Source organism: Lutzomyia longipalpis, chromosome 1 (genome assembly GCF_024334085.1).
Source record: "Lutzomyia longipalpis isolate SR_M1_2022 chromosome 1, ASM2433408v1".
Classification (NCBI taxonomy): domain Eukaryota; kingdom Metazoa; phylum Arthropoda; class Insecta; order Diptera; family Psychodidae; genus Lutzomyia; species Lutzomyia longipalpis.
The window spans coordinates 4,115,622-4,139,476 of NC_074707.1; the positions used below are offsets into that span (position 1 = coordinate 4,115,622).

General features: G+C 36.0%; 2 protein-coding genes across 4 annotated transcripts in view; both read right to left on the bottom strand.

Moving 5' to 3' along the window:
* Positions 1-23,855, bottom strand: part of LOC129786570 (nuclear pore complex protein Nup88) — an 850,897-nt gene that overhangs the window by 435,565 nt on the left and 391,477 nt on the right. The window lies entirely within an intron of this gene.
* Positions 1-23,855, bottom strand: part of LOC129786597 (zwei Ig domain protein zig-8-like) — a 61,859-nt gene that overhangs the window by 36,275 nt on the left and 1,729 nt on the right. For all 3 annotated transcript variants that reach the window (XM_055821716.1, XM_055821717.1, XM_055821718.1), the window contains exon 2: positions 14,074-16,135. In XM_055821716.1, the coding sequence (XP_055677691.1) occupies positions 14,074-14,137 (64 nt within the window). In that variant the 5' untranslated portion in view covers positions 14,138-16,135. The remainder of the gene's footprint in view (positions 1-14,073; positions 16,136-23,855) is intronic.

The following is a 23,855-nucleotide window of genomic DNA, read 5'->3' on the forward strand; positions in this document are numbered from 1 at the left end:
TGAATTTTGGGACACTATATAGGGTGGAAAAGCATTCTCATAAAAAGGTATTGAGGTGGAAATGTTGTTTGTTGAATTCTTGGAATTTTGAAAGAGAAAGCTGAGATCCAAATTTTCCTTTTGAGGCTGATGTAAAGCTAAAGGAAAATGAGATTTAGAATTTATATTTTCCAATACATTTAACACGTTTAATTTATTACTTTACTTTAAATTACATTAAAACATTATAGAAATCAGCTTTAAAATAAATCAAAAGAATAATATGAAAGCCTAAAATAAAAACGTCTCGATTTGGCTCACATCACAACATTTGGGATTCCCTTCAAAATGGGGGTTAAATGTGAAAATCATACGGGGGACATGTGGAAGACACCCAGTGTCATCTTTCGAATTTTCATCCCTATATAGCAATAGTTATGGCTGTCAGGGTAGTATTGGAACAAGAGAGAACAAAAAAAAAAAGAAAAGTAGATGGGAAATATTTAAATGGGACAGAAAGATGTATAATGAAAATTTCTGATCACGTCCCTTTGGGAAAGCTTATGCATTTATGTGATCTGGGCTCTATCTATCTCTTGCCTCTCCCACTGAATCCCTGGTGCGTCTGATGGTATAGTTTGAAAAAAGAAAAAAAAATACAAAAGAACGAAAAAATCCACAGAATTGGTTTGAACATGCTATCTGGAGCTTTTTTTCTGTCGTGTGTGTGAGAGCTTTTGTCTGACGTTAGCTCCTTAAAGTGGAATGAGCTTCAAAAATGGGAAATAAAAACCGCTCGATATCTCTCAGATGGTTGCACGAGGCAAGAGAGGAGAAAAAGCTACATAGCTGTATGTTAAATTGAAGGGATGAGGAAGTTTTCTTAAACACCCCCGCATAGAAAAAATAACCATTTTCAAGTGGAAATTGTCACCAAAATGGACAATTCAGGGCCATTAGTTGGATGCCATTGCACATGATGGAATCGTAAGTAATGTAGGAAAAAAAGGAAAATAGAATTTACCGTCAAAAATTAGCATACAAAGCGAATAACGACCAGAAAATCCAATTTAAAATCGCATGTTTGCCTTCTCCCCCATGGACGCAGTGTTATGCGAAGGAAGAATATGTGGAATGCCACACAATGTGAATTGGATATTTTCAAGTGAAAGCTTCCCCAACTGGGGTGGAAGAAGCGTGCAGTTGAAAGTCAAACCCGAGAGGATTTCATTCGCCCTGTAGACTCTAAGCCCTGTGACATAAGTCCGTCATGGTGGGATAGAAAACTTCCTCGCACTAGGGGCGAACAACTACTTCAGGAAATTGTTAAATTTCTTTCTTTTTCAAGATTTTTTTTTGGGGAAAAAGGAATATTTTCCTTAATTTTTGAGAAAATAATTTTAAGAGCTTTTCCCTGTCTTTGGAATAACAAGAACTTGTATGCTTTATAAACATCAAGGTAAAGGCCTTTCTAAACAATTTTCCATTTCAATTAAATTTAATCTAATTCTTTTACAAAATTCTTTCATTTATTGATATCTTTCTCCTAACAACCAAAAATTCCATTCGCCGCAAAAAAATAATCATATTCCGCATTCTTTTCCGTGAAATTAACCACCCTCTACGAGTTATGCAAAGACCATATAACCATGATGCTGTTAAAAAAATCAGCTAAAACTCATTCTTTTTGGGATCCCAAAGTATTTTCCTTAAAAAAAATTACACATCCATGTGAATTTGGACTTTTTTCTCTCTCTCTCTCGTCCACATTACTCGGAGTTTAAGAGCAAAGAAAATAATATAAGAAAAAAAAACTCGAGTGTGCCAAGTGTGGGTGGGTGTGAGAAAAGGGATCAGGGAGCTGCAGAGAGGCTTTGTTTAATATTAAATTTGGGGAATTTCGGATTAGAAAAAGAAATGGGGTCGAAGAAAAAGTGTGAGTGGGGCGTGGGCAATGGGATGGGCATGAAAAAGACGATGGACAGAAGCTGTAAATGGCAGAGAAAGGAAAATTTATGCTAAATTATATCCAAAAGCTTTATCATCGGTTTTTCTCGTTATAGCCTCTGTGTGCCCGTAGTCCTCTTATTTGGGGGGATCTTTATCCAAATTTAATATTTACAATTTCACTCTCTCTCTCCCTGCTTTTTCCATCTCATTCGCCACGTATTAGTTGTAATAACTCCATTGGGTTATATTGGGTGAAAAAAAAAAGAAATCTAACCAACCCTCCCTGAAATTTCTTCGATGTAGTGGAAAAGAGGATATTTCAATTGGTGATTTATTAAGAAAACGTCGCTCCAAAGGTCGTACTACAGAGGACAAGCCAGATAACACAGAAGGATGGGAATTTAAAGGGAAATTTTGTCTTTAACACAATCAGTTCGTGGAAAATTCATCTATATAGAAAGACTTTGTTGAGATGAGGAAATATGTAGAAACACAAGAACATAATGTACCTGTGGGGTGATAAATAATGGAAACCACAGATTCATTCTCTTTCCCAGGATGTTCTCAAGTTCATAAAGTACTGGCAGACGACGAAGAATAAATGAAAAAGCTTGTCCCTTTTTGGGAAAGAAAATTAAATGTGAATCCATTTTTTGGGGGAAGCGAGAGTGAGTAAAGTCATTTTATGCGCTAATTTATAATTAATGACTTCTGAAAATGAATCTCTCCTCTCTGTTGGAGTTTCTTTGAGGGTGGGTGTGTGTCCCTTTTGCTGGCACTCCTCCTTGAGCCGCATTGTACGTACACTGCATAGTATGAAAGTGTTAACTGTAGCGTGAGGTGAACGACAAAGTTTACCCAAAAGGCACCCAGGTAAGAAGGATCACAATGTTGGCCTTTTGCCCATTGTGCACACATCACACGTGGAAAGGTGCCATGTTGATTGCGGGTTGGCTTTCTGTCCCCAAAACACTGGAGAATGTTTGCACATGTAGTTTCTAAAATATGTATACCTATGGTCACCTCCAACAATAGGGCAATAGCACAAATAACCTGTCCACAGTTGGACGATACTTATACAAAAGCTACGGAGCTTTTAATTCCCAACAAACGGAAAAGTCACTGAAGTTAGTTGTGTGAAAGGTTTTTCGGGGAAACTTTTACTATATAGTGGAAATGTTGACAAAAGGGTCTAAATTTATATGTCACAGTCATAGATTTTTTGTACTCTAGAAAAAGGATATTCATTGTCTAATAAAAAAAATGATACCTTTGAGAGTATTCAAAGCACAATAGATCCTTTTTTCAATGAGCTTTTGAAAGATAGCTTATAAATTGTTTTACAAAGCTATCACACCTAAGTTCTAAGTGCTTGAGCATCATAATCTCTCTGAGAATACGAGAGAGACAACAACGCTGTTTTTTTCGTTCTGTCACGTGTTAAATCTTAAGCATTAAGTGCTTAGAGTTTAGGTGTATAATAGCTTCCTTATTTTTGAATTTATTAAAATGATCTTCCACTTTGTGGAAGGGGTCTTTTTTTTCGCAGAGAGGGATTCCTCCGTAGAGGATGGCCACTCACGGATTTCTCTATGAGTGGGGAGCGACTTGCCAGCGGAACCATCGGGCCTCTGCTATCCCCTCTAACACTGCAGATTCCCATGCGTCTGCTCATGTTGAGCCACCAAGCAAGACTGAACTCACTCTCTCGATGATGCAGAGACCCACCGGCACAAGCTCGCCCGCAACCAGACGTGTGGAATAATTCCACGAACCTATCGGGCCCATGCCAGGACTATTTTTAGCATTCGACGAAGGGAAAGCTGACTACAATTTGTTTTTTAAAGCTTTAAAAGAATACTTTTTAATTTTCTACATAGAATAGAAATTACAATTTTCTACAAGAAGTAACAGGTTAATGTTGGAGTTCTAAAATTCTGACCACCCTGAGCTTTAATTTTCCAGCACATCTGTCTTCATAATCATCTCCCCATTCTATGTATATAGTCATAATGTTAATTACATGCTAATAAAATTTTTAAAAGGGGAAAGGTAAATGTTATGCTCTCGGATTTTTTTGTTACAGCATAGATATTATTCTACACTAAACTAAAATATATTACCCATTAATATGAGACAGTCTGTGGCGTTGTAATACATATATACATTTTTTATGGAAACTTCCTGTTTCATTTGGGGTCAATGTAAACAAGGGGAGCATCTGCAGGTGAGATGAGATGATGAAAATTTGGGACAGTGAGCTTGAAAATATAGTCATTTGGGATACAGGTCCCGCTGTTCCACACAGCTTGTTTATGGCTTTTTGCATAAATAAACGGCATTGGATAAACACATTCGACAAAATATATGCTCATCCCTTGTGCTGCTGCCCACCCCCCATGAGAGGTCGCCTCATTGGATCCACCCTTTTTGTACGGCATGGAAATATTGAGATTCATTGACGTGAGAGGCATATTGTTGTTAGGTTCACTCTATCAATGTTTATATGTTTATTTTGCAGGAAAGGATCTAAAATCGAAGCACATCGGCATATATAGCATGTTAGTGTTGTCCCCCAATGTACTCCTCCCCCATCCCATCTGGAGGTACTAATTTGTCCAGTGAAAAGGAAATTCATAAACACATCCTCTCTCCAATTTATTCCACAGGGGGTGGAATCAGTCTGACCTCAACGAATATAATCAAGTTTTGCACACACAAAAAGGATATGGGGGGAGGCTTTTAGACAATCAATTTTGGGGGAATCTAATAGTAAATCATGCTAAAGGTGAAAAGGTGTTTTCTCATTGGATATTTTATGTTTCAGGTGTAAGAGGAGGAAAGTATCTGTTGGGTGTTATGTGTCTGTTTGCAGTGAGATATCGTTCGTATCGTTCTGATTTCCAATGCTGCACCACACACGTTGACGGATGTGCGGAGGAAAATAATTCATGAACTTTGTGATTTACTGTCAGGGGACCCACAGCGCCGTGAGAGTAGCACGCATAGAAAATCCCCTCTCACAGAGTAATTAATTATTTGCGCGTAGCGGTGGTATATAGTAAAATGCGATGAAGCTATTTTTAAAGAGCAACAAACTGCACAGGCAGAACAATGCAAAAGTGTTGGGGAGAAAATTGCGTCGCATGATGAAAGTGATTCGGAAAATTATGCCAAAAGGCATTTCTGGGAGCAAATTAGCCAGATATTTTGTAATTAAATTTAAAGCTAATAAATCTCCTGCAAGAAGTTCTGCATTATTGGATTTTTTTGCATAAATACACGTCCTATTAGTTTGAGAGCATAAAATTGCACAACTTGCCGAAGATTTTCCTTTGCATGTGAATTTTCAATTAGGAATAGAGGAAAATCACTTCACTTGAGCAATATTGTGAAAATAATTTTCATTTTGGAAATATATATATACATACATAGAGTGCAGATGCCAAGTCATAGGGAGATTGCTCAATTCTCATCACGAAACATCCCACTGCTGAATTTCAAGTTTCAATCAAGCATTTCCCCGCTTACTCTCCAGACAACATGCCTGGATAGTTATTAAAACTTACTCAGCAGAAACCACCCAGCCCCGAGGATTTTGGCATGTAGTGCATACACACAGAAAAAAAAGTGAATTTGCAAATAGCACTCTGGCATTTTGTGTGTGGAGCTCTCTCCATGAGAGTGATTTAGGGTTTTCAATTCGCATGTTTGTGGTCATTGCATTGTGGGTGGATTTCATGTTTATGTGGGAGTTTTGGGTGCAAATTGTACTGTGTTTTGCTATTTCTGCAGAAACAGAGATTTATTGGAGATGCAGAAACGGTGACAACAAACACCAACAATTCCAGCGTCATATTGGAACGATGAGAATTCCTCATTTTGAATTCGTTATAATACCCGCAATCATTCCACGCCTATATGGGATGGAAAAAGCTTATTCTAATAAATTAAATGTTTTCCACACACACACAATTTTGCAGATTAATGCCCCTTTTTTGCTTTTCTGCTTGGCAAGGAAAACCGTGTGTTATTATTAAATCTTTGTTGTTGAGTTTTCCTTACTACATGACTATCAAGATTAAAAGAGACGCTTAAAAGAGAAAACTTTGAGTTCTCTGAAGGTATAAAAGCAATTTTGTAAACTGTCTTATACCTTCAAAAACTTGATAGTGCCTCTCTAAATCCTTTAAATAAAGCATAAAGACGTTGTATTTATAGTGCCAGCACTTGAAGGAATATCTACCATCAAAATTTACAGTGAATACTCTATGCAACGATTGTTTATTGCTCTAAATTTTCTATATAATAAAAAAGGAGCTCGTTCCTATACAACTATGCATTTCTACATCGTTGGTCCGATCGCGATGAAATTTGGTAGGTTATAACTAATGTTGACGCAAATTTACCAAATTGTGACGCAGAAAAAGACTAATTAAGACTCAAATCCCATTTTTTCTACTCAACCCTTTTCTCATTTAGACTCAGCCTTTGACTAATGTAGACCAATTTTTAACTTATCTGAACTTTTAAGGCGACGTTAAAAAAAGTTAAAACTCGCGGCTACATTAGGTATTTTGTAGTACAGATAAATTATAAATTGAGTCTACACTAGGCAAAAGCTGAGCAATGTTTTGGGACTTATTACATGTTAAGTTCAAGCAAATGTTAAAGAGAATATATTTCTATAAATTACGTGAAAATAAGAAAAAGGTCGTTAAATGGAGCAACTACTGTAAATACTTTATCTTTGTTCATCTTGCACTTTCTTTAAGAAACTATAACTTTCAAAAAAGAATCGTTAATATTCAAAATTTAGCCTTTTACTAAATTTTGTACAAAAATCCGCACCCTAAACCCGAGAGTAAAAAAAAATCTCTAAAAATAAATTACCTTATTACAGAAAAATCTCATCAAAATTCAACTCTTTTAGCCTACAAAGGAATTTATTAATATTAATTCTCCTGAACATACCTTGATATTTAGTACTCGTGTTAATTATTTTTTTGCCTTAACATGAAAACTCTGGACATTTTCCACGAATAGCTGTTCTAATAATTTTTAACTATGGAATAAATTTACATTTTCATACACACCAAAAATGCATTTTCTAAACAAAGAGGGAAAACTCACAATGAGAAAAACTCGAGTTATTTCTGTGTACAACCAACAATGCGGAGAAGCGAAATTTTCCACGGTTGGGCCACACTAAATGGAAAGTTCACGCGGTGAAAAAAAAGTTTTATATGGAGATAGTATGGTAAAATATTTATTAGTGGTGCGCAAGGAGGGAAAATGTGGAGAGCTCGTTCTAAAAGGGAAGAACAAACACACACACACACACACCTATTTACCATATGAGACAAATGAGACCTACAATGCCTAACAAACAAGGCAGAGACATAACATTAATTACCCTGCTAATGTGAGATGGAGTGCAATAATTCAACAAATTTTTATCAAAAAGTCGAGAGTGTAGGAGGTGGAGAAAATTATTGCCTCATGTCGTGTCATGCTAAATTATGTGTGAACCCCACATTAAATATATTAATCCCTGAGATTAGTTATTATTAGGTTTTTTTTTCTCTCTCTCGTTCTGTGTGAACTTCTGGCACCTTCGAGAGGCATAAAAAAGTTGAATGATTCTGACAGATGTGTGAATAATGAAGAAAGTAAGATGAGCTTGGAGAGAAAAATGAAAGAATTTCTTCAAGAAAACACTAAAAGTTTTTTTTCTCTCTCTCCAGGAATGTACAAAAGACTATAAAGGCTGTTTTTGGGAGTTAATCTCTCAGAGAGCGATGAGAGTGAGCTTTTAATAATAATGGAAAAACATGTACAATGTGTAGTGGGAGGGAATGATATGGAGAATTTTCTCATGTGCGAAAAAGGAAAAGCAGCAAAAATACATCAGCTGTCTCATTAATTAATTTGTGTTTATTGTTTGCCTCCCATCGTCCTCACTTAATTGGCAAGCATGTGAAACTTCACAAACTGTGTGTATTTATTTTTATCCCCCAACACAAAATGTAACCAACGCAGTGTGGGAGGAGTTTTTGGGAAGTGATGAAGGAGGACATATATTTTCCTAAAAGGTAAACTCAACTTTTAAAATAAATCCCCCGCAGCACACAAAGAATGATGTTTTGAAAGGAGGTGGGACACCATTTCACGTACAAATGAAAAATAAAAGAAAAATCAAGAGACTAAAAATATTTCTCTTAATGAAAAAACATTCTTTTTCCACGAAAAACTTGTCCACCCACTATTAAGGAAGCAAAAGAGGCAAAAGATATGAATTTTTAGACGGGAAAAAAATTAAGCTCTTCCCTTCTTGAGAGTTCTTTGATCATATAAAATTATTCATTTGTAAGTAAGTAAATTAATTCTCTTCATTCACTTCATCTTTCACACCATCAGTATGTATATAATACTCACAGCAGTGGATAAAGCTCATTTTAGATTCAGAGTCTTTTAAAAAAAAAACTTTTAAATACCCTCCTTTTTTTCTTAAATAGGTCAATGAGTAAATGGGTGACGAAGAAAGTTTTGTGGGAGAATATTTGAAATTGAAATTATCTTGCAAAGTTCGTCGTCTTTTCCTCCTTAAAATTAAATGCTAACCATCCGGAAATTTTTGACAATGCATAAAGTCATTAAAAGTAATCTTATTCTATAGAAAACTCATGCAACTTCCACGACATTTTTGTTATAAATTGTATGGAAATTCTCTATAACTTCTTTGCATTTCTTCATTCCTACAAAATTCTATCATTTGAAAATTTTTCTTGACCCGTTTTCTTTGTTTGACTTTGATAAGAGTTTTGACTTTTTTTACCTTTATGAAAATTATTCTACATACTGAGCTTTTAAGCTATTTATTAGCTTTTCAGATAGCTCAAAAAAATTGCAAAATATTAACGCAAAAGCTGAAGACAGAAGATAATTTTTTGGCTTTAATTTCTCCTACAAATATCTGAGAAATTTTCATTTCAATAACTCCCCAAGAGAATGAAATTATCTCGGCTTAAACTTCCAAAATAAAAACAATAATTTAAATTAATTCAGCATTGAGATTTTCATACACGGAAAATGTTTTTAAACAATTTTCCACGCATCCAGTGAGAAGAAGAAAAAACTCCATTCAAAACAGAAAATTATTTTTGAGCAAAAAATTTTTCACTGGAAGTGACAGAGAAATGTAAATGATGCTGTGAGAGCTACGAATGAGGAAAATGAATGACTTTTGTGAGAAAATGGAAAGAAAATTAGCTGACGAATTACCATTTTCTCAGGCAAATTAATAAATAAGCACATAATTTAAGAAGCTGTGTGTGTGTTTTAAGTATCTCCTCGGTGGAGACTTTAAATTCTCAAAACATGATCTTTCCTCACCTTTTTCACCCACCAAAGAGATATTTTCTCACATTTTGCCTGTATAGCTATAAATACAAATTATCTGCCTCATTTCTCTCCTCTCTCTCTCACTCCTGCTTGATTTTCCACATCTTCCACTCACGCTGATTTACAATCTTATGTCCTTCGTGTCACGCATATGTGACTCTATTTTACTATTATGCCATAACTCGTCCACACTATTGGACCATAACTCCGCACATGCTTCTTTTGCGAACAGTCGTCGCACACAACTTTTCATAAACATCAAAATTGTATGTATGGTAGTACCATGCTTATCCCAGAAGACCCCAGCCACCAACATACCCATCGTACCATTCAGCCAATGGCACTGCGGAAGGGGAGGGGGGCGGGAGGATGTTGGGAGGAACAGCGGAGAAGAAGGAAAAATTGCCACATTATGGTCTCCTCACATTTTCTCCCAACATAAACCAAGAGATTGTGTTACACGATATAAGTTCAAATACGCCCGTTGACGAGGTGGTGAAATCAACACACCCCGCTGGTACTCCGCATAATCATCAACAAATAGCAGTTTTGCGGGTAAAAAGAAGCACAGAAAAAACAGTACAGTTCCATAGTTTTGTTTGCCCTATAAATTACTTTCGCGTTCCAACCCCTTCTCTTCATTTTTTGTTCCCGAGGAAAGAGGAAATTTATTTTTAATAAGTTACAAACACCCTCTACCGCCCCCGTGACTCTGCAAATCGCACACGATTTTCTTATCCTTCCTCTTAGCACCCTCAGCGTTTTCTCATCAAAGAAAACACACACGAAATTACGGTGGCGTGCACAAAAGGTGGAAGTTTGAGGTAAAAAAGAACAACAACAAAAAGAAAGCTCCATAAAAGAGTGAACAAGAAAAAAAAGGCGCCGAAGAAAAAGCTAACATGAAATAGTTACTAATCGTCATGATTATCATTAATATTTCACTTTGTTTAATTAAAATATTTTTTTTCTTTGCTTTGCACTCCCATTGACCCTTTTTAGCTCACCATGGGGTTATTTATTAGTATTTGAATGGTGTTGAGGCTCAAGTAAAACACAGTTGAGGAGGTGACGACAAGGAGAAATGTGCGCAAAAGTGTTATTGGAAGAGTTGTGTAAACTCTGCGGTAGGAGGATCCATATTGTCGTATTTTAAACAAGCCTAAAATGTCACCCAAAAAGTTGGGAAAATATTGCATGAAGAAAAGTCAGAGCTTTCAGTGAAATAATTTTGCAAAATTTATCCTTTTTAAACTAATGTGTGGAATTGTTAGAGAATATTTTTGAGGAAATTATCTGCCTCATTTCTCTCCTCTCTCTCTCACTCCTGCTTGATTTTCCACATCTTCCACTCACGCTGATTTACAATCTTATGTCCTGTGTGGATAATAATTTTGAATGAATGATGCATAACTTTTAACGATGTTTGTCAAAAGATTAAATTAGCTTTTAATAAATTAATCAAAAAAAAAAAAGAATTATCAGAAGGACATTAAAAAGAAGAATTTCGGAGTTTAATTCAACATGAAAATTGACCTCCCATTTTTGTCCTTTTCACCTTTTGCTTAGCACAAACATTCCTTCGTTTAGCTCTTCTCATCCACAAAGTTTCATCGATAAGTAGAGTCAAACTGACAAGATTAAATTGGGACAGAATCTCAAAATTCTTCTACTAAATTTATAGGAAATGGCCCTACTTTTCCCTTGATGTTTAAAAAAAATAATTTTTTTTAATAAAAAACTTTAAAAATAATTTTTCAAAAATATGAAAAGTAAATCAACATATAGAAAGAAAAAAATAATAAATTGACACGCTTTTCAGCAAAAGTTATAAGGAACTAATTAATTTTCTATGTAAAACCTACTTATTTTGAGCTCAAAGAAGTTTAACTATATAAGGAGAACATTAACTCAAACTAACTGCACTTTGTGTCGATTTTTTGTGTGAATTAATCTGAAGAGGAATATAAGAAAATTGACTGGCCAAATGAAGTTCTTTTTAGGAAGCATTCTTGTTCTATTTTGCGCGCTAATTCTTGTACAAGGTAGATTAGAATATTATTTTTAGAGAATAATTCGTGATTATGATAATAATATTTGTTTCCTTTTGGCTTTTTTAGATGCAGCTGCACAGGTATGGCCTGTGGGGGGTCTAGGATTGCCCGGATTTGACAATAGACGTCCACTACCAGGTGGAGGTGGTTATGGCGGTAGAGGTGGAGGTGGAGGTGGTTATGGTGGTAGAGGCGGAGGTGGTATGGGTGGTAGAGGTGGCGGCGGCTGGAGAGGATAAAAGCCACATTTATGAAAAAATAACATCTACATAATGTTGGAAAATAAAGGACAATTTAAAAAAAATCAGTCAAACTTTTAGTTGTTTTTCTGCTGCTAATAAGGTTGAAAATAATCCGAAAAAAAGAAGTTTTCTGTAGATATCAACCTAAAGAAGAATTATTTGAAGAAAATATTGAAAAAAATTGATTTAAATCCTTAAATTAGCAAACAATGGCATAAATAATCAAAAATTGCAATTTTTAGGACTCTAAGAAAGTCTAATAATTGATTCAATGAAAAATAAGCTTAAGCGATGCACAACTGTATTGCATAATTTGACAAAAAAACATAAAATCTCACTTTATATTTTAGCTTTTTATTTTGAATATTTTTCAAATCAATTTAAGATAAATTATAAATGTTATTTGCATCCGTGAAGAATTCTAATGGGAAGAAATAATCAATTAATGATGCACAGTTATGCATAAAACCATGAGAAACTAATTAATTTTCTATAAAAAACTAATTACTCTCACAGTTCACAATGTAATCTACATAAGGCAAAAATTATTTTGAAACTTCCTACACTTTTTGTGTGTTCTGTGAATTGTTCTGAAGTGTCTTAAAGATATTATTGGCTCAATGAAGTTATTTCTGGGAGGAATTCTTGCTTTTTTCTGCTTGATGATTCTTGTACAAGGTGATAGAAAATAAATTAGGGGAAAAGTCTGTGATGATAACAATTTTTATCTGCTTTAATATAGATGTAGCTGCACAGACATGGCCTGTCCCCTCAGGTATAGGACTGCCCGGCGGATTTGGCTATGGACGTCCATTACCAGGTGGAGGTGATTATGGTAATAGAGGCTGGGGTCGTTATGGTGGTTATGGTGGTAGTGGCGGAGGTGGTATGGGTGGTAGAGGCGGTGGCGGCTGGGGAGGATAAAAGCCACATTTATGGAAAAATAACATCTACATAATGTTAGAAAATAAAGGACAATTAAAAAAATCAGTCAATCTTTTAGTTGTTTTATTCTGCTGCTAATAAAGCCGAAAATATTCCGAAAAAAAAAGTTTTTTGTAGAAATCAACCTAAAGTAGAATTATTTGAAGAATATTTAGAAAATACATTTAAGTCCATAAATTAGCAAAATATGCCCGCAATAAATCAGAAATTGTAAAATTCGGGACTTTAAGAAAGTCCTCAAATTGATTAAGAGTTGAAATTAAAAATAAGCTTAAGCAATACACCACTGTATTGCATATTCTGACAAAAAATCATTATAAAATCTCACCTCACATTTTAGCCTTTTTTTAAAATATCATTTAAATCGATTTAAGATAAATAATAAATGCTATTTGTATCCGTGAAGAATTCTAATGGGCAGAAAAAATCAATTAATGCTGCACATTTATGCAAAAAGCCATGAGAAACTAATTAATTTTTTATAAAAAACTAATTAGTCTCACAGTTCACAATCTAACGTACATAAGGCGAAAATTATTTTAAAATTTCCTGCACTTGTGGTGTGTTCTGTGAATTGTTCTGAAGTGTCTTAAAGATATTGTTGGCTCAATGAAGTTACTTTTAGGAGGAATTCTTGCTTTTTTCTGCTTGATGATTCTTGTACAAGGTAATTAATAATAAATTAGGGGAAAATTATGTGATGATAACAATTTTTGACTGTTTTAATACAGATGCAACTGCACAGGTTTGGCCTGCAGCAGGCTTAGGATTACCTGGCTTTGACCATAGAAGACGTGGAGGCGGTGGCGGTGGTGGTATGGGAGGAGGTGGTAGAGGTGGTGGTGGTATGGGGGGAGGTAGAGGCGGCGGTATGGGCGGTTGGGGTAGAGGATAAAAGCCACATTTATGAAGAGAAAAAAATCACATCTACATAATGCTGGAAAATAAAGAGAAAATATTGCAAATTTTCAGAAAGAAAAAATGAGATTTCTCTGCTATTTTCTCTATGAGTTCAAAATCATCAAAATACACCAGAGGACGCAATCAAAGCCATGTTGGTAAAGTACCTTTCTAAATACAACATGATTCCTATTTATTTTTCTTCAGGAAACTTTCATTACACATGAGTGAAAATTGGATTCGACAACGAAGAAAATGTTGAAAATTTCCCACACTATGTCTTTTCCATATGTGCTGTAGTGAGGGGTGTGTACAGAGTTAGCTGTATTGCTTACATCTTGCCATTTAACCCATCCAATTAAGTGGGTAACGCTGGGGAAATATGGTCAATCGATGTATCATCGATTGGTAACCGTCATTTACAGTAGCCATTCAGTGTGTCCCCCCATTGAGTTTTTTGGGGTGGAAAAATACAAGGTGGGGCCGTTATGGGGACAATGTTGGGGTATAAAAAATTTTACTGGGTGGAAACATGAGAGGAGGAAAAATCATGATATACATACATATAATGTTATGTGTGCTATATGTTGGGAACTTACCTATAAAGCACGACATCAGCAAAAATACCATCCATTGGATGCTTTTCAATTCTCTGGGGATCATGATGATGCCGTATTCGGAGGAGGGATGGTCTTTCACAATTTTCTTCAAACACAATTTCGTGGCGGGGGTGTGTTTATACTTTTGATTACAAATACCCAATGATGTGACGCAACATTCTCTTTCTTCTCTCCTCAGCACCAATTTATGTTTATTGGAATTTTATTCACATACTCACAACACATTTTTGATTGCTATCTCCCCGCATTTGCCTCACTGTCTCTTTTATATACACCGCACCAATGTTTCGTCAACACTTTTTTTTCTTTTCTCTTTTTTTTTCGTTACGTAAATACACACACGCAACCCTTTTTGCGGCCGAAATAGGCAATCTCAATGAAAGAGAGCAAAAGGGCTGGGAAAAGAGTTCTTTGAAGAATTTTTCTTTTTTATGCTGTTGTAGCCTTAATAGAGGAACAAAGTGATTTGCGTGTGCCTCTCTGTGGAGGTCCTCTCGCGATCACATCATCAATTTATGTCAAATGATTTGGAAGATAATTAGCGGATCTTCTTGTGCAAGACGAAGAGTCACTTGATTGCTAACATTTGCCACATGGCAGAGCAAAGAATAGGGAGAAACGTGACAAACTATGTAGGGAAGATGCTGCACAGATCTCTCGGTGTTGATTCTCCTTGGTGTGTTTTTGTATCACTTCTTGTGGCACTTGCTGTGTGGAGTTACATTCGTCTGGGGTAAACGCTAAATTGTCTGCAGAGCGGGCTAATGATGTGATCTTATTTTTAGCAGCGCCGGAATTTTTTTTTTGTACGTACCCAAGTGAGACGTCTTGAGAGGAAACTTTGGACGCGTGAGACTTTACGCAATAATTGCCCGATGTTTACCAAATAAAACGTCCAAAATGGATACACCCAGCCTCAGTAGCAGGAGTGATCACATGAGATGGGAAATTCTTCACTTTGACAACACTGTCATGTGGAGCGAGGGCATAAATCAACACATGGCCCCTCAGCATAAATTCCTCTCCGGAGGAAAATTGTCTTGCATGAGATGAAAAACGTTTTTAGCGTCTTTTTGCTCTCTCCACAACCCTTTCCACTTTTCGCCCCTTTTTTTCCGGAGAAGATTTCCCAAAAGGAGTTATTTTCCTCCAGCTGTGTCACACACAACGACCCTTCACGTGGTTTTGATGTGAAAATGCCAAAGAAAATCCCTTTGATCTTCCACTTCTTCTCCTATTTTTCCCCCTCTTTGCTTTTGCTAAAAGCTCTCACAAGATGTATCGAATTTTTCTTCTTCTTGTATCTCTGGGTATGCCTCAAAGGTATGTGAGGATTTTCACAGAGCGATAATGATGGGAAATGATTCAAAAAATGGCTGTGTTAGGCAATTGATTATTTTATTGGATTAAATGTCTCGAATATTCAATGACGCACATGCCGCGTGCAGAAAAAGTTTCAATCCATGGTTGACGAATCATTTCACAATCCACTGTTCGGCTTTCTTAAAAAATAAAAAAAGCTCCTTCCATGGAAAATTCGTCAGCAAAAATTTGTGTTGCTATTTTATTGGAAGGAAATGAAAAGCACAATAAACACGTGTCTCTCATGAACTTTTCACCACACTCTGCCTGGCACTGATGGTGTCCCAAGGGTGCGGGCAATTCTTCCCCACACTGACTTCACAAAAGACGAAAAGGCAAAAATCTTCACACGTGCCCCCAATAGTTGAGGCGCTTTTCGTGGCGATAAAACATCCAACAGGGGGGTTGTTTTTTTCTTTCTATTCACCACGTTTTATATATCTTCAATTGGATGAATTCAAAAAGTCATTTCTGTGCCCTTACATTTCCCTTAAATGCCTTTTCCAGCTCCTACGGGATCTACTCTGAAATTCCAACGTCGTTTCCTTCGTTTTTTTTTCTTTCTTCAAAAGCTAAATTGCAGCGTGTTTCGGGTGAAGAGAGGGTGTGTGTGTTTTCAATTGGAAGCGATTTAATCAATGTTTTTCGACATCATCTAATGAATTTTCCCCCGTATAGTCTGAAATTAAATAACAAATAAGATATTGTCAGTGATAAATTATTCTTCTGTTACTCCCCAACTAAGCTTATTGTTGTAAGTGGCACAATTCGCAGGTACATAGCAAGGTGTGTGAGCTTTTCTCTGTGGCAAAGCTCCAAAGAGCCGAGAGGTTTTCCACCCCCAAATGAAAATGGGCCTGAAGATGAATTTCATCGTTTCACGGCCATAAGGTGAAATTAACGTTTTCAAACCCAGAGAACGAACGAATATATATAGCAATTTAGCCCAACAATTGAGCCATTTATCTCGATGTAGAGAAGTTTTCATGCCAACTCTCGGTATATACAACGCGTGGATTGCAATTAGATGCCGAATGGGCTTCAAGAGTGGATCGCGCTTAAATTTTATTTGAACTTTGACGATGATTTTGGCAAAAAGTTTGAGACGAGTTGGGGCTTAGGAAAATTGCTATCGAATTTCATTGTTGTAATAAAATACCTGTCTGATTTTGCCATTCCATTTCACATCCGGAAACCACCCCCCACCCCACCGCTTTGGAGGAGGAAATCCACCCATTCAAACGTGTCTTCTTTTCATGTCTACGCATAGCAATTTTGTCAGTCAATAGTATTTTCGTGTGTGCTATATTGACTGAGAGTGAAATGCGAGCTTCTACCGAGGGGTAAAGAACCGTGTGAATTTTTAATGGCACCCCCCAATGAGCGTGCTTTATCGTGGGAAAATACGAATGCAATAAATCTCTCAAAAAATTTTTTTTCAAAGAAAATCAACAAATTGGAATAAGGAATTTAAAAGGAGCCAATTTTGCGTGAAAAATTAATGAAGAATATTAAAGCAAATAATAATCAAACGTTGAGTATTAATTGTATGTTTATCAAATCACAGATAATTTTCATTTTGTATGAAAGTAAATTCATTTGGAATAACCACATAAAATTATTCTCAATCATTTATTCATATTACCAAAATTACCATTTCTATCATCGGCTTTATTACCTACTACACGTTAATGTATGGTCTGGGTGGTCAAGTATTATAATAAATTCATTCCTAAAATTAGATATTGATTGTATCTGAACTCTATACATAAAATCTATGTAGGTATTGAATGCTTCGTGATATTTATTATTTTATTTCCCCAATATTTATTTAACTCTTAGTTTATGATATTGAGTTTATCTGAAAATGTTGTTAGCGTAGTAAATAATGTAGTGTGAATTTTTGTGTGAAGTCCATTCTGGATCTGTGCAAGACAGTCAGCTTCATTTCAGATTTGAAAAAAAACTGTCAATTCTGTCAAAAATATTTTTTTTACTTGAAAGCTTTTGTAAGATTTTAACAGTTAAACTTTTTAAATCTTTATGTTTGCGTTCTTTAAAAAAAACGAAAGCTTTTCTAGAATAATATTTTTCCCTTTATCATACGATTAAAGAAAGGAAGAAACTGTCGAAATATTTTTTAAAAAACTGTAGAATAGTCAAAATCTTTAAACCTTCAAATTATAAGAAGAGAATTAAAAAGATTTTTGACAGAATCGACCCAAAATATTTTTTAAATCTGCAAGAAAAAGGTTAAAATCTTAAATTCAGTCATGATATTGTAAATACGAGGTGTGTTTTTCATACAGTCGTGACAGAAAAAGCTGACCATATTCTGGTAATACATTTAATTTTTTTTCCTGCTTTACACGACATCCACATTGGTTAATTTTCTCTCTCTCTCTTTAGGTATATAGTTTTAAAAAAGCTTCAATTCTAACCATTTTTTTTGACAAGAACAAAAAATATTCTTGGCTACAAACCCCCTAGTTTTTCTTGGGAAATTCCAAAGATATAAGAAAAGTGAGGTGCTTTTATATGGGACGTATGGTATGTGAAAATAATGATTTCATGATTTCAAACAATCGAAAAGGGGTTAAAAGAAACAGACAGTGGTACAAGGAAATGGGATTGCCATTGAGAAAAGCTATACAATTTCCAATTTTCAATTGAAATTTTTTCCCATTGTGTTTTTGTGTGTGGGTGGGGGAGGGTGGAGCTTTTGGATTGAGCCAGAATGGGGGGTATGGGATGAAAATGCGAGTGGGGAAGATTGAGAACAACATTCATCTCTTCGCACCTGTGAAGGAGAGAAAAAATAGAGGTGAAAGGGGCGCGAATTAGGGTGGGTGTGCTGGGAGGGAGGGAGGACTTGGTGAAAAATGAAAAGAAAAGAAAAAGAGGGTGAAACTTTTCACTTTGACAAAACTTCTATTCGCCTTTTTTCCAAGTCAGGTCGCTTCTCTTCAATATCACTCAATATCACCATTCCTTTTCGACTGCCGTGGGTGGACTACGTTAGGGGAGGTGTGGGTGAGCTAAAGCCCCTCCGGTGGGGTGGAATTTTATTTTATTTTTATGTGCGTGTGTGTCACACTGGGAATTACTCCTTTAAGGGATAATACAGTCGTCGATTGGTGTCGTCAGCGTTGTGCGCGCTTTCTCTACTCCCTATCTCTTCCACATTGAGCTCTTTCGCCTCCCGGTCTTTTGCGTGCTCAAGGAAAGACCCTACACTACCTACATACATATACAATGGGAACAATGTGAGAAGCATTAATTTTTTTTTATTCCTCAGCCTGTGGTGTCTCTCTTTTTTTTTTGCTTGGCATCCCCCGTGAAACGTTTGGAGTTGGATATAGCTCTGTGTGTGTGTGTCTCCCATTGCGGTTGTGGCATTCTTGGAATAGAAATGATCCATTTTGCTAACTCCCCCGTTCTCCCCTTCATGCCATCAAGCCAAAAAGGGAGGTTTGCTCCTTTTGCTCTGTTCGTGTCAAAGGGGTTGAAGGCTATATGTTTTACCAATTCACCGTATCTCTGTCTCTTTGGTTTTGTTCTTCATCCCCATCGGCGGTAAAAAAGGAACCCATCACCCCACACATCAAATATGATGTGTGTTTATTTCCACATGGAAATTGAATGCTTTTTAGTTTCCCTCTCTCCACCCATACACACAATTCCGAGTACTCTGTGCGTGAGCACATGGAGAGCTTTTGTATTATTTACTATATTTCCGTGTGAGGGTTGAATGGGATAAGCACTGCTAACTCTCTCTCTTTCTCTCTCTCTGTCTCGTGCAACCCTCAGTACGAGCCTTTATCTATTTCACAAGCTCTAAAAACACATCACCTCCTTCCTATATGCTTTTTCGAATGGATTAGCCACAATGACATCACTCATTCACCATTTCAATCAAATTGCCTCATGTCCTTTCAATTCCATGTCAGCATACCAATAATGCTTCCTCCCTCACTATGGCAATACTTTTTTTGTTGTAGTCCACATATCTGTCTCGTGTTTGCCATTTTCTCATGGCCACAAAATTCACCTCCCTCACCAGCTCTCTCTCTCGCCATTATGTAATGAATTGTTCTAAAATTGGGCCAATACTGCGTGGAAACAAATGGGAAATTCGTGGAAATAAGCTTAATTCAGGCGCAATGAAAATATACAACAAAAAACATCTCAAATATATTTTTGTTGATTAAATATTTAAATTTAACTTTTAGGTGACTAAAGAAATTTGCAAAGCTTGAAAAATAAATTAAAAGTCTCTCCAAGGATCGTATGAATCGTTATAATTTCATTAGGTTTTTTTTTTACTGATTTTTAGTTTACTTAAAATTTAGCTTTAAAAGTTCCTAATTTTTCGATAAAAAAAAAACAGCAAAACTATCCTAAAATCTTAAAAAATATATTCTCAGTTCCTTTTAATTAATTTAAAATGTTTTTATTTAGTCTCCTAACGCTCATTTCAACTTCAACGACCTCTTCCACCTGGAGGCCAACGTGGCTGCTTAGGCGTTCGACCTGGAAGGTGAATACCCTGGGCTGCTATATCTAAATTAAAGTAGAAAAAATGAACTTTCACACTCTCCTTTCAACTTTTAATATTATTTTACCTTGTGCTAAAAGTAACACAAAAATAAATAGTCCGCTACTCAAGAACTTCATTTTGCTTTTAAAATTTGTTTTTGAGATTTATTCCTTTATACTTTCGATATTTTCAATAAAAATTTGCAGAAAATATGTATAATCAACCGTAATAGTTTCTAATTAATAAATTAGTTTTAGTTAATTTCCTTTTCATATTTCTTTTGAATAGAAAATTGATTAGTTTAGCACAGGTAAAACTTTATTTAGTCGAATAAAGTTTTTCCATAGTTTTATTTATTTTTTCCAAGAATATTATGTCCGTATGGGTGCACTCAATTAAAACCTTTAATTAACTTAAAAACAATTCCTAGTAAATGTAATCCTATTTAAAATATTTTTTTTAACCGCGAAATTATCCAAAATGACATAAAATACCAGATAAACTGAATAATAATCCTCACAGATGTTAAATAATCCAAAAGACTTTTCCCGGAAATGGGATTTATTTCTAGATCATTTGAGTAGGACACAAAATGTAATGCCGCAGAGGAAAAAAAAACTCAGACGAATTCCGAGAAATTGCCAAGAGGCTCTTTCTGGTGAAAGCTTTAAAGAACAAAATGTAAATACATATAGTCCCATTGGCTATGTGTTAAATTGTCTCAGAATTTTCCTTTCTCTTCTTCCTTGAGACAACAAAAAAATTTGTTTACACTTTGCCCGCCTGAATTTGATGAAAAATCAATGATTTTTTGGAGTGGAAAATTTCCTTGGGAGAAGCCATTAAAGTTTCAGGTGATTTTGCACATTAATAAAGTTGAATCTGTTTTGCCGTAATTGAAAATAGGATTAACCCCTCGGTGCGGCGGGAGGGCGCCGGAATGCCGCACATACCATTTATTCAAGTGGCATGGAGGTGAGGCGGGGGTGTACTTTAGAGTCTTCCTGCTTCAGAGGGTTTACGCCAAGGCACGCAAATATCCTCCCAGAAAATCCGTCGTCTCATATCCGACCATAGCTTAATTACCGCATTACACATGAAAGAGCTTTCGACGTTTTGGTACAACATTGCTTAGCGCGCGGTGAGTTTTGCCGGGAGCTCCCTTCGTGATCCCACGGTGGTCTTTCCGTGGTCGCGTGGGTTGAGGTAATGTTTTGGGGGCTTCCCTTTTTGCATGCGGTTCCACTGCTGCGCGTATATTATTTTGGCTTTTCTATGCCACAATACCATGGAGAATGAGGAAGAATTTCTCTCTATGTCTAGCATCCACACCGCACTCGACTCTTCCGCCATATATTTATTTACAAATTTTTTTTTCGTCTTCCAGAGCACACCATGTGGGCCAGAGGGTGAGTACCGCTCGAGGGGTAGTGAACAAATTTAGAAAAATGTTTAACGATTTCCCTCTGAAGGGGAGTTTTTTTTTGCCAGAGTGTAATTTTCCTCTTTTTTCCCTGCCATATTGTACGCACCGGCGGGGGTGCTGTACGGCACGGTCCAATATGAGGGGGGAGGCGGGGGAAAGGGAAAATTGCCATGGGTATGGGAGTAATGGGGTGGAGAATTCAGCACGGGTTTCAAACACATTCATGCATAATTGAAGGCATTTTTGGGGCGGAAAGATGCGGGTGGAATCAGGCAAATTTTCCCCAAAAGCAAAAACTCTTCAAAACCAACCACCACCACCCCTCGAAAAAAAAAATTTACCCATTTCTAATCAAAAACCCATCAGAAGGGGGTGAATACATAGTGCGGAGCAATTTGTCATTTTTCCCTCTGATTGCATCTGTCCATCACGGTTGAATCACAAAATCCCAACAGACGGGGCATTGATTCAAAATATTCCTCACATTGACTTGCGTTGTGTTTTACTTTTTTTTTTTGGGTGGAAAGAGGGTTTTGGGAGTTTGGCCTCAAATTAAACTGACGGCGAGACATACGCACACACACAAAAAATCGATTTTGGGGAGGTTAGTTGAAGTGAAAACAAGGGATGGAATTAAATGGGTGAAAGTGCATTGAAAAATTTTCATCACTCCATTGGGCTTTTCCGTTGAATTTTCTGCAATCCAATTTTTTTTTTAGTTGACAGATTTTGGCCTCTAAAGCTATTATTTTGTGGACGTTTATTGCGTGGTACCACCCACGGTTTTTCGTGAGCAATATGAGATTTTTTATAGAGATAAATTTTATCGGAAAATTAAGAAATTTAGTTCAAATAAATTGACGGCAAAAAAGTTATTAAAAAAAAATTAATTGGAAATAAAAATTGGGATTTGAGTATCTTTTGCATTAATTTCAGAATCTCTAAAATTCTTCCATTTGAATATATTTCAATTAAGTGAGAAGTCTGGGCAAAGGAGGGCTAATATCAAAACAAAGCAAAATAAATTAATAAATATATATGCCATAATGGCAAAAAAGAAATAAATATTTAAAAAAAAATTGAATAAAATACTGCATAAAAAATCTATTTTCAAAATACAGTCACCTAGGGGATACACAGTTAACTGAAAAATGTACGAATTTAATCAAAATAAATGTTAAATTTTTAAATCTAAAAAATCTAAAATTCTTTAGCAAGACTTTTCTTTTACTATTGAAAAAAACTTTCAAAACATTTATTCAAAAATTAGAATTTCAATTAAGACGTCGTATAAGTAATTGAACCACCCTGTTGTGTGAAGAAGCGGCTTTGCAAAAGGTCTAGCAAAAAAGTGATTAATGAAAAATCCGTGTAATTTAGGTGAAGAACTTGTTCACGCAATTCGTGTCACTTGTGCAGTGCTCAAATTATATTCTTGATCCCAGCTCACAGCTTATGATGGGTGTGCCTTCCTCTAAACATCGATGGCGTTCCGCTCTGAAAGGGGTTGTTGTGTTTTTATTAAATTTTCACCGTAAATACTTTTTCCGTGAATGAGTAATATTCAATTTTCGTGACTGACGATTCTCCCCTCTTCTGCACGTAGCTGTGTAGACAGGGGGTGCCCTCTCATGCTTACAAGGGTGGAAAAAAACGTGCTATTCTTGGGAATGAATGTAACGGGGGTGGTGATATGTAAGGCTATTAGCTTCTGGAGGAAATCCACATACACATAGCACGGGAAATGGGCCACAGAGGGGAGTTGAAAAGGAAAATTTTTTGTCGTGCGAATTTCACTTTTTTTTTGACACACCGCGTGGATCGAATGGAGATGGTGAGGAATGTACTGAATATATATTTTTTGTAGGTAGTATGATTCTATGTGTGGAATATGCGTGATGAAGGTGATGGTATGCGGGTGAAAGGTATAAAAATGAAAAATGCTATGAAATAAATAAGAAAGTAAGTTGCGTGTGTCGCACATCGAATGATATTATGAATTTTTAATGCAAATTTGTACCATTTGTCAAATTGAAGAATATCCAATTAAATGTCATCCCTTATTCAGTTTTATTGTACGTTCTCCACCCCCTTCCCCCACCATGGGGTGAATTTGTGCACTGTGCTATGTATATTTTCCGCCCTCCCTCTCTCTCTTGACTCTATTCCGGGATATTTTCTGCTGGAGAGTACATAAAGTTCCACTATAAGAGAAACTTTCTCATGGAAACTTGTGTGAGTAAATAAATTTTGGTGATTTTTTCTTTAAAATTCAGAGTTTATATTCCCAAAATTTTGAATAAAGACTAAAGAACTTTTGAAGCAAAGTTCTGAAGGAAATCATAAGACTTATGAAAAGTGATTAAAATGCGAAGAGTTTAGACTAATATTGATAAAGTTTCTGCACATTTTTTTGTGTCTTTTAGAGTTTTA